General features: G+C 43.4%; 1 protein-coding gene across 15 annotated transcripts in view; it reads left to right on the top strand.

Annotated features, from left to right (window-relative positions):
• Positions 1-2,562: 2,562 nt before the first annotated feature.
• The window catches only part of C2CD5 (C2 calcium dependent domain containing 5), a 73,350-nt gene continuing 62,715 nt past the window's right edge, over positions 2,563-13,197 (top strand). For 6 of the 15 annotated variants that reach the window (XM_074871406.1, XM_074871417.1, XM_074871408.1 and 3 more), the window contains exons 1-3: positions 2,565-2,860; positions 10,754-10,840; positions 12,647-12,818. In XM_074871406.1, the coding sequence (XP_074727507.1) occupies positions 2,771-2,860; positions 10,754-10,840; positions 12,647-12,818 (349 nt within the window). In that variant the 5' untranslated portion in view covers positions 2,565-2,770. Of the gene's footprint in view, positions 2,861-10,753; positions 10,841-12,646; positions 12,819-13,197 lie in introns of all 15 variants that reach the window. The other 9 variants (XM_074871405.1, XM_074871404.1, XM_074871409.1 and 6 more) reach the window with 4 other exon arrangements.

The following is a 13,197-nucleotide window of genomic DNA, read 5'->3' as shown; positions in this document are numbered from 1 at the left end:
TCTGGGTAGATTAGAGAGGTCTTTAAGAGACAGGAGTGCTGCAGGTTTACAAGAACTTGCCTTGCAGAGATTACAGTGTTATATGTTTTCTTAAATGTTTCCCTTTCAGCAAGCATCTGATACAATAATGCCTGAATTGTTTAAGGATTGTCCCAAACTAACTATTAATGTAACAAGGCAGTACATTTAGCCAGGTATTCACTGTATTAACTGGCCGTTAGTCAGGCAAACTGTCCAATCTTTAGTGAACAACAAAGAGCCCCAGTTTTGTTTGCTGTGTTCAGTGCCTGAAGAGGGGTTTAGGCATCACAAACAGGTTTGGTAGAGCTACCTACCCATCACTAGATATAGAACTAAACTATGTTTGTGTCCTTTTGATTATAATGTAGAAGACAGTTTCAATCTTTTGTTCAATGGGGTAGAAATTCCTCTTCCAAATTAAAGAACTTTTTTTCAAGGATTCATGATAAGATGAAAGTTTTCTACGTATCACAAGACATGCTGTAAAATCGCAATAACCACACAGTGCTTCCTAATAATTGTTGCATTGTAATTTAGCTAGTAAAAGAAGCAAAGAAACAGGTGTTTAGCCAGAAAAAAAGAACATATGACAAAGTTTACTTTTACATCATTGTTTTTACTTGTTTGTAGTCAAGAACTTATTTTACACCCCCTAAATCTTGGGCTATAAAGCAGTACACCACCAGTTAATGAAGACCAAACAATGCTGTATCTAACATGGGCAACAAAGAAGGTTTGGTTTTTTTTTTGTGTCCCATCTTCTGCTGGTAGCTTTCTACTCTAATAGGGAAGTTAAGACATAGGAATGGCTATGTTAACAAGCAACGATCAATGAATGGCCCATCTTTAGGGTGAAAGTGCTGAGGACCTAGCACCCACACCATATGCAATTCAGGGGGTTTATCATACTACCTTCGATTTGCTGCCACAGCCCAAATGCCCTTAAACAGCTCGAATGTATTTGGTGTATTGCTAGCTTACGCTTTTCAGTTCAGTCTTATCCAAATGAAAGATTCAATTCGTATGCTCTGTAACCACTCAATTATATGAGCCAAAACAATATTTAAGCAGGTGACACCAGGAGATCCCACTCAAAAAGCACGTTTCTGGTCTAAACTAAAACCTGAACATTAGTTTATTTTCTGGTTTTGATTCCCTTCCTGGGTCTTTGCTCTTTACTACTATTTTGCCTTGGGAGCAGTCTCATGCCAGTACTCCTCTCAAACACGGATGGATGAAGAAGAAACATGCATTTAGCTTGTTTACAATTTACTTGGATATGATGCATACTAGCAACAATATGAATTATTCCAAAGATAACTTCAAAACAAGCTAGAGACAAAGTCTACATTAGTGAGACTAAACGCAGCTAGCTGGAGGACCCACAGCCAAAGACATTCTATAGATTAATTTGCTATGCCACACACATTTCATTTGTATGGTTTGTGTTTGCAGTATCAGATTCCAGCCCATAACATTATTTAGTCTTTTTGTAAGATTAGGAAGAAGAGAAAATAATCCAACCAGATCTACTATTTGGCTCAACATCTGGGGACTCCTTAATCAAAACACAAGGGGTCTTTTATATGCCTGTTCAGTGCCACTCCAGCAGGACAGTCTATGACTCACAGATGTCATGCAACCGGGTTTCATACTCCCAGACTCCCACCTGCAGGCACACACCTGATGTGGCTCCTGACCAGCCCCACTCCTTTGGCTTGCCTCAAGCCTCCGCAGCACTATTTCCTAAACAAAGAGCTTTTCAGGCATCAAAAAGTCAAAACCTGGCTACAAGCACCATCTGAAATCCTATTTCTGATAACTAAATTCCATTTAATCTATTCATAATCCCTCAAATACTGCAAATATTTGTCTTTGATTAAGAAAAAAACCTCAAACCCATGGGACTTGGTTTAAATCCACTGGAACGACTCTCCCACCGAGTGCCTGGAGACGCACACATGTTCCACACCTGCCTTTTAACAGGCCCTCAAGCCCGAGGCTGTATCAGCTCCTTCCTCAGGGAAGGCTGGAGGCACAGCAGGCCCAAGTCACCGGAGCCCCGACAGACAGGGCCTCGGCAGCGGCCAGGAGCACTGCACAGCCCAGCCCGCGGGCTGGACGCGCCTATCGCGACACCCGGCTCAGGGCCCACAGAACCGCAGACACAAGGCTGGATGCGGGAGGAGGCACGGCACGGTCCCGGACCGGCTGCGAAGGGGCCGGAGGCCGCCATCCCGGCCATCGATGATTCGGCGCTCAGGCACCCTAACTTCCCTTGGAAGCGGCGTCGTGCCGCTGGTGCAGAACCCATCAAGAAGTCGGTGTTCGACTTACAGCGGGACCTCCATGCCCACGGCGCCATCTTGGCGGAGGAGGGGGATACCGGCAGGGCCAAGCTGCGCGGCGGGAAGCCCCAGAGCCCTGCCGCCAGGGGAAAGGAGAAGGAGTGAAGGACCACCCACACCTGCCCCGCTCCCTACGCCCGCCTTATCAGCCGCTTGCGGCGGTGACCCAGCATGCGCATGCGCCCAACGGCCGCTCCCTCCCCGACGCAAACGGGTCCCGGCGACGGGCACGGGCACGGGCACGCAGCCGCAGACCGGTGCTTGCCGCGGCGCATGTGCGCCTGCTCCCCCGCCACCCCCCTCCCGCCCTGTGCCGTTCCGCTCCATGGGACGCGAGCTGTTGTTTTCTCCCTGCAGCCCGTGGGAGGGGGAGGAGGAGGAGGAGGAGGAGGAGAAGGAAGATGCCGGGAAAGCTGAAGGTCAAAATTGTGGCAGGGCGCCATTTACCGGTGATGGACCGCGCCAGTGACCTGACTGACGCCTTTGTGGAGGTCTGCCCGAGGGGAGGGGCGCTGCGCCCCGGGGCGGGCGGGGAGGGAAGAAGGGGAGCCCCGCCGGCTGGCGCCTGGCGCCCGCGCACCTGCTGCCGGGCCCGCGCGGCTGAGGCACCTGCTGGGTTCCGCTGCGGCGCTCCCCGGGCGCGGGAGCCCCCGCCGGCCGCGACGCGGTGATAGTAGCGCTGCCGTCACGTCCGCCGCTGCGGAGCGCTGCCTGGGACGCTGCCGGCCGCGGCCCTCCCCGCTGGGCTGGGGCGGGGAGCCATTCTGTTGGCCTCAGGCTTCGGCTCGGGGAGGGTGGGCCGGCCCCGGCCAGCGCCCGGCGGGCGAGCGAGCCTGCAGGGGGGCTGCGGAAACGTCAAGGAGCGCCCGCAGCCCGTGTCCGCGGGGATGTTTCTAAAGCAGTGTCTGGTTTACGCTTGATTTTTAGCTGACAGCCTTGTAGAACTTGACTGACGTTTTAGAAGTACTCTGCTCTTTTTCAATTTCTCTTAGCTGAGGGTTGTTAATGAATGGCGCTTGTTGGTATGGCAGCCAAATGGAGTCCATTCGGGGATCGGTAGACGTGTTGTAAGCAGGATGGAGAGGTAGTGAAAGCGTGTTTAAGTCATTTGTATCTCTGAATATATGAAGCGCAGAGTTATACAGGCTTTACTTTTAAGGCCAATATTCATATTTCTATTTAAAGTATCTGGAATACTAAAATACTTTAGAAGAGGATTTTTATTGGATGCATTGTTTACATGCACAAATCACTTTATCACACCAAAAGTACCTTACCTCAACCTTCTTTACAATCATATAGTTAACAAGCAATATATAGGGTGTTTTGCAGGAAGAGGTTATAAAATAGGTTGACATGATCCTTCTGTTTTATGATTCATTATTTCCAGTATGAATAACTAGAACTTATTTTAGTAACATTCCATCGATTCAGAAATCATACTCTCAGAAAAAGCAAAGAGGTGTTTAAAAATGGAATGCTATGTAAATGCGTGCTAGTACCAAAATAGTAATTGAGGTTGGCACAGTACTGGGAGAAAGGTAGGAAGACAGAATGTCTTTCTAGAACTGTATAAATTGAAAAGTCTCATAATATCAAAACAGATTTTGGGTATATAAGTCCTGATTTGGTTTGGTGCTTAAAAATTTGATTGACATTAGACACTAAGTGCATTGCTTAGTGGGACAGTAAATTAGTAATAAAGTGAAAATTTATTTCTCATGTGCTTTTCAATGGAGTTGAAATAGTACACTGTTCTATTTTATTACATGAATGGCAATCATTTAACTTAATATTTCAGTGTTTGCTTTCAGATGTTTCATCAGTCAACTTTTGATTTATAAACATTTATCTTGTAGTTTTAAATTTGATTAATAGACAGCCTACAGCAACTTGATGCGTGCTACTAGGAGACAGGGAAAACAGGAGTAGGAAATATAGTTCCCTGATGAATTTCATTTGGTGTGCTTTTATGCTGCCTTGAGGAGAAACAGCTCCTCTAGTGTTGGTCACTTGTTCCCAACCCTAATCCATCTGCGCCAACCCTGCTGCTGAGTCGTGGTGTAGCAAAATAGGTTTGGAAATTCATCTGGTTAAAGACAGGCTTAGCAAAAAAGGAGAATATTTTTTTTCATAAAGATCAATTTGCTTTGCTGGCTTAATGTGCAGTTCATGAATGCCTTGGCACAAATAAGGCTAAAGAAATACGTAGATGGGGCCTTGGTTTTAGGACTGTTACTTATAAGGACTGTGGGAACTGCCCTTTCCACATGTGGACTGGGCAAGGCAGCAGGTGAGATTTATGTCAAAATAAATTGAGCTTGAAAGAGTTGTTTTATTTTTCAGTGTAAGGTTACTGAAAACCTTTACAAAACACTTTGACTTAAAAATCAAAAGCTGAAGTAATGTTAAGGTATTAGTTGATTTCTAGCCTTTAATTTCCCTGTTAAATTTTCTAATATAAATTAGAATTAGAAAAGAAAATGAAAAAAGACCTTTAGAGCTCTTAACTTGGCTCAGGTTATGCATAACTTGGACGTGTGATCTGGAGCAAATTAGCACAATTTTACAGAATCATCTAGGTCGGAAAAGACCTTGAAGATCATCTAGTCCAACTGTTAACCTAGCACTGACAGTTTCCAACTGCACCATATCCCTAAGTGCTATGTCGACCCGACTCTTAAACACCTCCAGGGATGGGGACTCCACCACCTCCCTGGGCAGCCCATTCCAATGCCTAACAACCCATTCTGTAAAGAAATACTTCCTAATATCCAGTCTAAACCTTCCCTGGTGCAACTTGAGGCCATTACCTCTTGTCCTGTTGCTTATTACTTGGTTAAAGAGACTCATCCCCAGTTCTCTGCAACCTCCTTTCAGGTAGTTGTAGAGGGTGATGAGGTCTTCTCTCAGCCTCCTCTTCTCCAGACTAAACAACCCCAGTTCCCTCAGCCGCTCCTCGTACGACATGTGCTCCAGACCCTGCACCAGCTTCGTTGCCCTTCTCTGGACACGCTCGAGTAATTCAATGTCCTTTTTGTAGTGAGGGGCCCAAAACTGAACACAGTAATTGAGGTGTGACCTCACCAGTGCCGAGTACAGGTGTAAGATCCCTTCCCTGTCCCTGCTGGCCACGCTATTTCTGATACAAGCCAGGATGCCATTGGCCTTCTTGGCCACTTGGGCACACTGCTGGCTCATGTTTAGCGGGCTGTCAATCAACACCCCCAGGTCCTTCTCTGACTGGCAGCTCTCCAGCCACTCCTCCCCAAGCCTGTAGCGCTGCTGGGGGTTGTTGTGGCCGAAGTGCAGCCCCCGGCATTTGGCCTTATTGAAGCTCATACAGTTGGCCTTAGCCCATCGCTCCAGCCTGTCCAGATCTCTCTGCAGAGCCTCCCTACCCTCGAGCCGATCAACACTCCCACCCAACTTGGTGTTGTCTGCAAACTGAGGGTGCACTCTATCCCCTTGTCTAGGTCATCAATAAAGATGCTAAACAGGAGTGGCCCCAAAACTGAGCCCTGGGGGCCACCACTCATGACCGGCCGCTAACTGGATTTAACTCTTTGGGCCCAACCATCCAGCCAGTTTTTTACCCAGCGAGGCGTTGTGCCCATCCAAGCCTCGAGCAGCCAGTTTTGCCAGGAGAATGCTGTGGGAAACAGTGTCAAAGGTCTTGCTAAAGTCAAGGTAGACAACATCCACAGCCTTTCCCTCATCCAATGGGGGGGTTGCTCTGTCGTAGAAGGAGATCAGGTTTGTCAAGCAGGACCTGCCTTTCATAAACCCATCCTGACTGGGCCTGATCATCTGGTTGTCCCGCATGTGTTGTGTGATGGTACTCAGGATGAGCTGCTTCATCAGCTTCCCGGGCACCGAAGTCAAGCTGACAGGCTTGTAATTTCCTGGATCATCCTTCTGACCCTTCTTATAGATGGGTGTCACATTGGCCAATTTCCAATCTGTCGGGACCTCCCTGGTCAGCCAGGACTGCTGGTAAATGATGGAAAGCGGCTTGGCGAGCACCCCAGCCAGCTCCTTCAGCACCCTCGGGTGTATCCCGTCCGGTCCCATAGACTTGTGTATGTCTGTGTGATGCAGTAGGTCACTGACTATCTCCTCCTGGATTGTGGGGGGATCGTTCTCCCAGTCTCTGTCTTCTGGCTGAGGAGGCTGGATTCCCTCAATACAACTAGTCTTGCTATTAAAGATTGAGGCAAAGAAGGCATTAAGCACCTCAACCTTTTCCTCATCACTCATTGCCATGTTTCCTCCCATGTCTGGTAGGGGATGGAGGCTCTCCCTGGTCTTTCTTTTGCTGTTGACAAACTTATAGAAACATTTCTTGTTATCCTTGACTGCTGAAGCCAGATTAATTTCTAGCTGGGCTTTAGACCTCCTGATTTCCGCCCTGCATAGCCTCACAGCCTCTTTGTAATCACTGTGAGTGGCTAGCCCCTTCTTCCAAAGGCTGTAAACTCTCCTTTTCTCCTTGAGTTGCAGCCAAAGCTCCCTGTTTAGCCAGGGTGGTTTTCTCTGGTGCCGGCTTTTCTTTCAGCACCTGGGGACAGCCTGCTCCTGTGCCATTAAGACTTCCTTCTCAAAGAGTGCCCAGCCTTGTTGGACCCCTATACCCTTCAGGACCGTCTCCCAAGGGATCCTGTCGAGCAGGTGCCTAAACAAATCAAAGTCAGACGTTTGGAAGTCCAGGATGGCAGTTCTGCTGCCCTCTCTCCTGTCCTCCCTAAGAATAGAGAACTCTGTTATTTCATGATTGCTGTGCCCTAGTCGGCCTCCAACCGCCACATCATCCACCAGTCCTTCTCTGTTCACAAAGAGGAGATCCAGCAGGGCACCTTCTCTGGTCGGTTCTCTCACGAGTTGCATCAGGAAGTTACCTTCCACACATTCCAGGAATCTCCGGGACTGGTCCTGCTCTGCTGTGTTGTATTTCCAGCAGATGTCTGGGAAGTTAAAGTCTCCCACAAGAACAAGGGCAAGTGATCATGAGATTTCTCCTAAGTGCCCATAGATATTTCATCCACCTCTCTGTTCTGGTTAGGTGGCCTATAGTAGACTCCCACTACAACATCTGCCCTGTTGGTCTTCCTCCTGATTCTAACACAAAGACACTCCACCCTGTCTTCACTAGCTCGAAGCAATCATAACAGTCCCTAACATACAGCGCCACCCCGCTGCCTCTCCTTCCTTGTCTATCCCTTCTAAAGAGCTTGTAGCCATCAATTGGCACACTCCAGTCATGGGAGACATCCCACCATGTTTCTGTTATAGCCACTACATCATAATTCTCCTGTTGCATCATGGCTTCAAGCTCCTCCTGTTTGTTACCCATGCTGTGTGCATTGGTATAGATGCACTTCAGATACACTTCAGATGGGCTGATGTCCCCAGCACCTTTTTGCATTTAGAGGTCCTAATTCCACCCTGACCTTTCACAGGTGTTACCACAGATACTGATCCATCCATATCCCTTGCATCTTTGTTGTGCTGCGAGTCCCTATCCCTTGCCTCCACTGAGATGGCGGGGTGAGGGTCATCGCTGGCACAACAGCCCACAAACTCTGGTAATCTACCCTGGGGCTTATATCTGGGCGTTCCAGTTTTGTCCCCTTCTCCCTTCAAATCTAGTTTAAAGCTCTGTCAATGAGCCCAGCTAACTCCTGCCCCAAGATCCTTTTCCCCCTCTGGGACAGATGCATCCCATCTGATGCCAAAAGGACTGGCATCCTGTATACCAACCCATGACTGAAAAATCCAAAGCCCTGCTGGTAACACCAGTCTCGGAGTCACAAGTTCATCTGTTGAGTTCTCCTGTAATCTTCTTCATCCATCCCCACAACTGAAGGAATGGAGAACACTATTAGTGCCCCTGACCCCTTAACCAGTTTCCCCAAGGCCCTGAAATCTCTCTTCATTGATTTAGGACTTCTCCTGGTAATACTGTCACTACCCACCTGAAAAACCAAGAGAGGGCAGTAGTCCTTGGGCCTCACTAGAGTGGGGAGTTTTGCTGTGAAGTGCTTTACCCGGACCCCAGGAAGGCAGCAGACTTCCCTATGAAGAGGGTCCGGTCTGCGTATTGGGCCTTTGACACCCCTCAGAATGAAGTCACACACTACAATGACCGTCCTGTGGTTCTTTTTAGAATTGGTTTTAATACCTGGTCCAGAACGACCTGGCCTTGGTGGACCTTCATCTTCCTCCATGTTTGACTCATTTTCTTCATCTTTCTCTGCTTCATTCACAAGTTCCAGGGCCCCATATCTGTTGTGAAGGAGCACTATGCAAGGTGAGGGAGGTCGGGAGAGGATTTTCATGCCTCCTTACGTGTTTCCAGTCTCCCCCATCTCTTAGGTCCCCTCCCCTACCAGGCAGAAGCCTGGTGGCGAGAGGGTGAGGGGTTTCTTCTGTAATTGTGCTTGTGAATTTGTACATTGGACAGAGTGTAGTGCTTGATTATCTCTACTAGCTTTAATGAACTAGCTTGACTACTGGAGAAGTTTAGGTATAGCTGCCTGGGGCTCCAGGGGAACTAATTTATGCCCCAGATAACATTAACATTTTAAATAGGTTGGGTGGAGCTCTGGGCTGTTGAATCTTGGCATCTTCTGGTATATAAGGTAGTTAAAACTAGTGTCAGTGTCACTTTATTGTACTGCTTTGTGTGATGAATACACATTTGAAGTGGCAGTGCAGCTAGTTTTCTGTATGAACATAGGCTGCATCCACCTTCTAGATAGCTTATGCACTAAGGTTGATTAGTCCTGTGTTTTCATAACACTCTGGCTTTTAACTTCAACTCTGGCTTTTAACTTTAAAGCTTACTTTGAAGTAACTTCTTTTTGAAAAACATTACTGTTCATTGAATCAAATGGGGGGTCCCATTAGTTTTTTACTTATTTCTCTGGTCACAAATGCTGTACAGAGTTCTGTTGACTGAGGTATGTACGGTTATATATATACAGAGCTCAGTGTGAACTCACAGTCCAGTTCTGCAGTGCTTTAAGCTTTTTAAATTAACTAGGTGTACTTAAGCAAGTGCAGAATCTCTTTAGAGTTGGGGTATGCACCTATGCAAAATAATCACCATATTACTGAATACTTTCTTGAGCAAAAGTGTTCAAAAACTTGCTATTCAGTTTTCAGAAGCTAAGCCTAAATTTAGTCTCCAAAATCCATTTAGACTCTTAAAAAGAAAGCAGCATTCAAAATCCACAACTGTTTTTAACTGCAAGGGTTTTTTTTTTTTAATATCAGCACACTCATTATTTTCTTAAGAATCTTGAATGAATTTAAAAACATAACTTTAGATATTTGTAAGTACCATCGGGTACTTGGTATGAGTTGAAGTACTAATTATTTTGAGAGGCAACATTCAGAGAACTATGAGTGTTTCTAAATTGTTTGGAATGAAAGCTGCAGTGAAATAAAGCATTGTGCAGCATGGTTTCTTGATGTATGGAGCATCACAGAAATTCAGTATCACCTTTTCTTTTTTTTAAAAAAAACCCCACACAACAGATCCCCAAATGGGGTCGTCCTGAAATAGACTCCTATGGAGACCAAATGGAGATTCCTGAAATAGGCTATTACGTGGTTAGAGGTGCATTCATCAATAGAAGTATGGAGAATATTTAATTTTCAGTAACTGGAGGTGACAGGGATATATATAGATATGTAGTCCCTGGATATGTAGTATATAGATACGTAGTCCCAAAAGTAACCCTCTTGTCTATATGCTTTCTGAAATTTTCAATATTTTAAGAAAGGAATAGAAACTGGTAAGGCGCTTCCCCCTTGCTTCTCTGAATTTACTGATATGTGTCCAGCATATCAAGATTGCAGTTAATGGAGATGGCTTCAGTTCTTTTCTGGTGTGTAACTGGGCTGGGGAGACTTCTTAAATTTAAGAAATAAATTTACCAATGTTACCATTTTATTTCTATATTTCTTTTATAAATTGTCAATAAAGCTGATTTAGAAACCCTAGAGAGAACAGTAATAGGACATAAACTATCAATATTTAGACAGAACACTTTTACTTACAGTATTTCTAAACAGAAGACAAAGAGAGTATACCAGGTGACTTTGGATAGCCAATATAAGTGATATTTTTACCCCTCAAGTGATTGAGGAGGAAAAGAAACAATTTTAATAGTGGGAGAGAGATATTTATTGGAAGTGTTGTTGGTACATGGAAAGTTACTTACTGATTTATGTAAATCAATTAAAAAAGCCACTCACTGAAAAGGATTTGTTGATATTATTGAAATATGTATTTGAAATTACTTGCATGTGTAGATTTAATGAGTTTCTAAATTTATTAATATTTATTGTGAGTAATTGAATGCTTGTATTTTTAGGTAAAATTTGGAAATACAACATTTAAGACAGATGTGTATCCCAAATCACTTAATCCTCAGTGGAATTCTGAGTGGTTCAAATTTGAAGTAAGTATTTAAGAGTTTGCCTGTATCTGTGTAGACACTCTGGTTTAGATGCTCTTAATGAAATAATTTCATTTCAGGCAGAAAATGAGTTTTGAGGAGTGAAGTGTGTTTCTGTTTAAATACACATGAAGCCTTTTCAGCAAACATATCTACAGTGAGGCCTTGTTTGCTGAAGGGGTCTCCTTGGCTTTTTAGGGCTGTTTCTAAAGATAAAAGCTTGCCAGATTGGAGCCAGCTCAAATATTATTCTGTGTAATACTGAAAAAAAAAGGCAGAGGTGAAAGTGGGGGAAAAATAGCATTATGGATTAGGCTTTCAGATACCAGTATGGGTATGCTTGTATTTTTTTTTAAAGGGGTAATTTTGGGTAAGTAAAGTTAACTGGTATTTGAAATGTTACTTTGGATTGAAAAAGTAATGCATTTGACAGAGAAGAAAATGGAGAATTCCTATGAGAAAATTACAAAACAAAGATCTTGGACAACAGTTATCGGACATTCATTTTGTTTCTTTATGTAATAATGAGGGCACTCAGCATTTTCCTGTAATTGCTTGTTGCCTTCCAAGGTCTAATTCATTGATGTCCTTTGACATTATGCCCTGAACAAGTATTCACATATTCCTCTTTTTCTGGTAACTTTTTTTTTTTTTTAAAAAGTAATGGTATTTAGAATAAATTAATTGTTAAAACATTGGAATATATAGTACTGGTTCATTTATAGTGTTGTAAGATCATATCACAGTATAAACATGGTTGTAAATATATGTACATGTAATGAGTGATGTAATAGTTGTTAATGTTAGAAATATTTTAGAGCGAATATAAAATAGTAAGGTTAGGCAGGTTGTTAATCAATACAGAATGCTTGATTAAGAAAGTTTTTTTATCTTTGAGTTCCTGGTGCTCTTCAGTGTACTTTGTGGTGTTGAAATTCTATCAGTTTTTTTATCTTTGAGTTCCTGGTGTCATTTTTTGGGGAGGGGAAAGAGCTGATCTGTATGGAGGGGTTTTTTTTACAATAAAAGAAATCTCAAAATTCTGTCTTTTTTGCATGGAAAAATGGATTTGGGAAAGAAAAGAGCCAAACAGCAACATTGGGAAAAGGAAAGAATTCCGCGTTTCAGAGGGTGGAAAAACACTAACTGCTTAAGACATTGTGTGTGTGTATAGTTTGATCTTTTTGCAAGACTACATGTTATAATTCTGCAAACACTTACATGAGTCATCCCACTGCATTTAGCAAATCTGATCCTTAGTTTGTGACATTCAACACAAAAAGCTGTAGAATGTCTATATTTGTATATATGGATTATTGCATTTATTTAGGAAAGCACATGTCTGAAAATACTGAATTTTTACAGTGTCTTGATTTCTTTTAAGCCACTGACCAGTGTGGAAGGGTGAGAGCACCAATAATCCTAACTTCAGAGTATAATAGTCCTCTGAGATGCTTTATCTTAAATTTTCTTTTTTTTTTTTTTTTTTAATGAAAAGTATATTGTGGAGATGGGTAGACAATCTAGGGAATGTGACTTACATCATGTGGAATTTTAAAATGTGTAATCTCTGTAATCTTGACTCTCTGTTTTTCTCCCAGTGATTACTCTGGTTCCAGGATCTCACCAGTCTGAAGGGTAAAATCAAAATAAGTTGAATGTGTTGTTTAGATACAGGAAGTCAAAATGACAGATTTGTCTGTGTCAGGTCATTGTACATAACTGTCTCCTTTTTTGCATTTGTTTTTCATCAGTGTTTCCTTGCATTTTTAAAAAATACTCAGATTCCATCTTAATATTTGTTTATAGGTAGATGATGAAGAGCTACAAGATGAGCCTCTCCAGATCACAGTTCTTGATCATGATACCTACAGTGCTAATGATGCCATTGGCAAAGTGTACATAGATATTGATCCTTTGCTCTATAGTGAAGCAGCTACAGTTATTTCAGGATGGTTTCCAATTTATGATACCATTCATGGTAAGATTTGCTAATTTAGAAGTAAAACGATGATATTTGAGATGTAATCTGCTTCTTACAATCTTCATTTCTGTAAACTGTCTTCAGAAATTTGTAATAATTTTAGTCTTGGGAACTGGAAAGCTACTTTTTTGGTGGTTTTTTCCTTATTTCTGGTATGAGAAAATTTCTCATGTAGTAGCTCAGACTAGTGCTTGGCAGAACGTCTTCCATACAACTTGTGACAAGTGGAAAAAATCTTCACATGGTATTTAAAATAGTTACTGCAAAATTCAAATTTACGAAAAAGACCCAAACATACTTTTTCAATTACCATGTGTTTACTAAAAGAATATGCTTTTGCACTTGGGGTGTGCCTTCCTAGGATGATGAGATGGAG

Source organism: Strix uralensis, chromosome 5 (genome assembly GCF_047716275.1).
Source record: "Strix uralensis isolate ZFMK-TIS-50842 chromosome 5, bStrUra1, whole genome shotgun sequence".
Classification (NCBI taxonomy): Eukaryota; Metazoa; Chordata; class Aves; order Strigiformes; family Strigidae; genus Strix; species Strix uralensis.
Note: the sequence above shows the minus strand (reverse complement) of the source record. Positions and strands in the feature narration are given on the sequence as shown.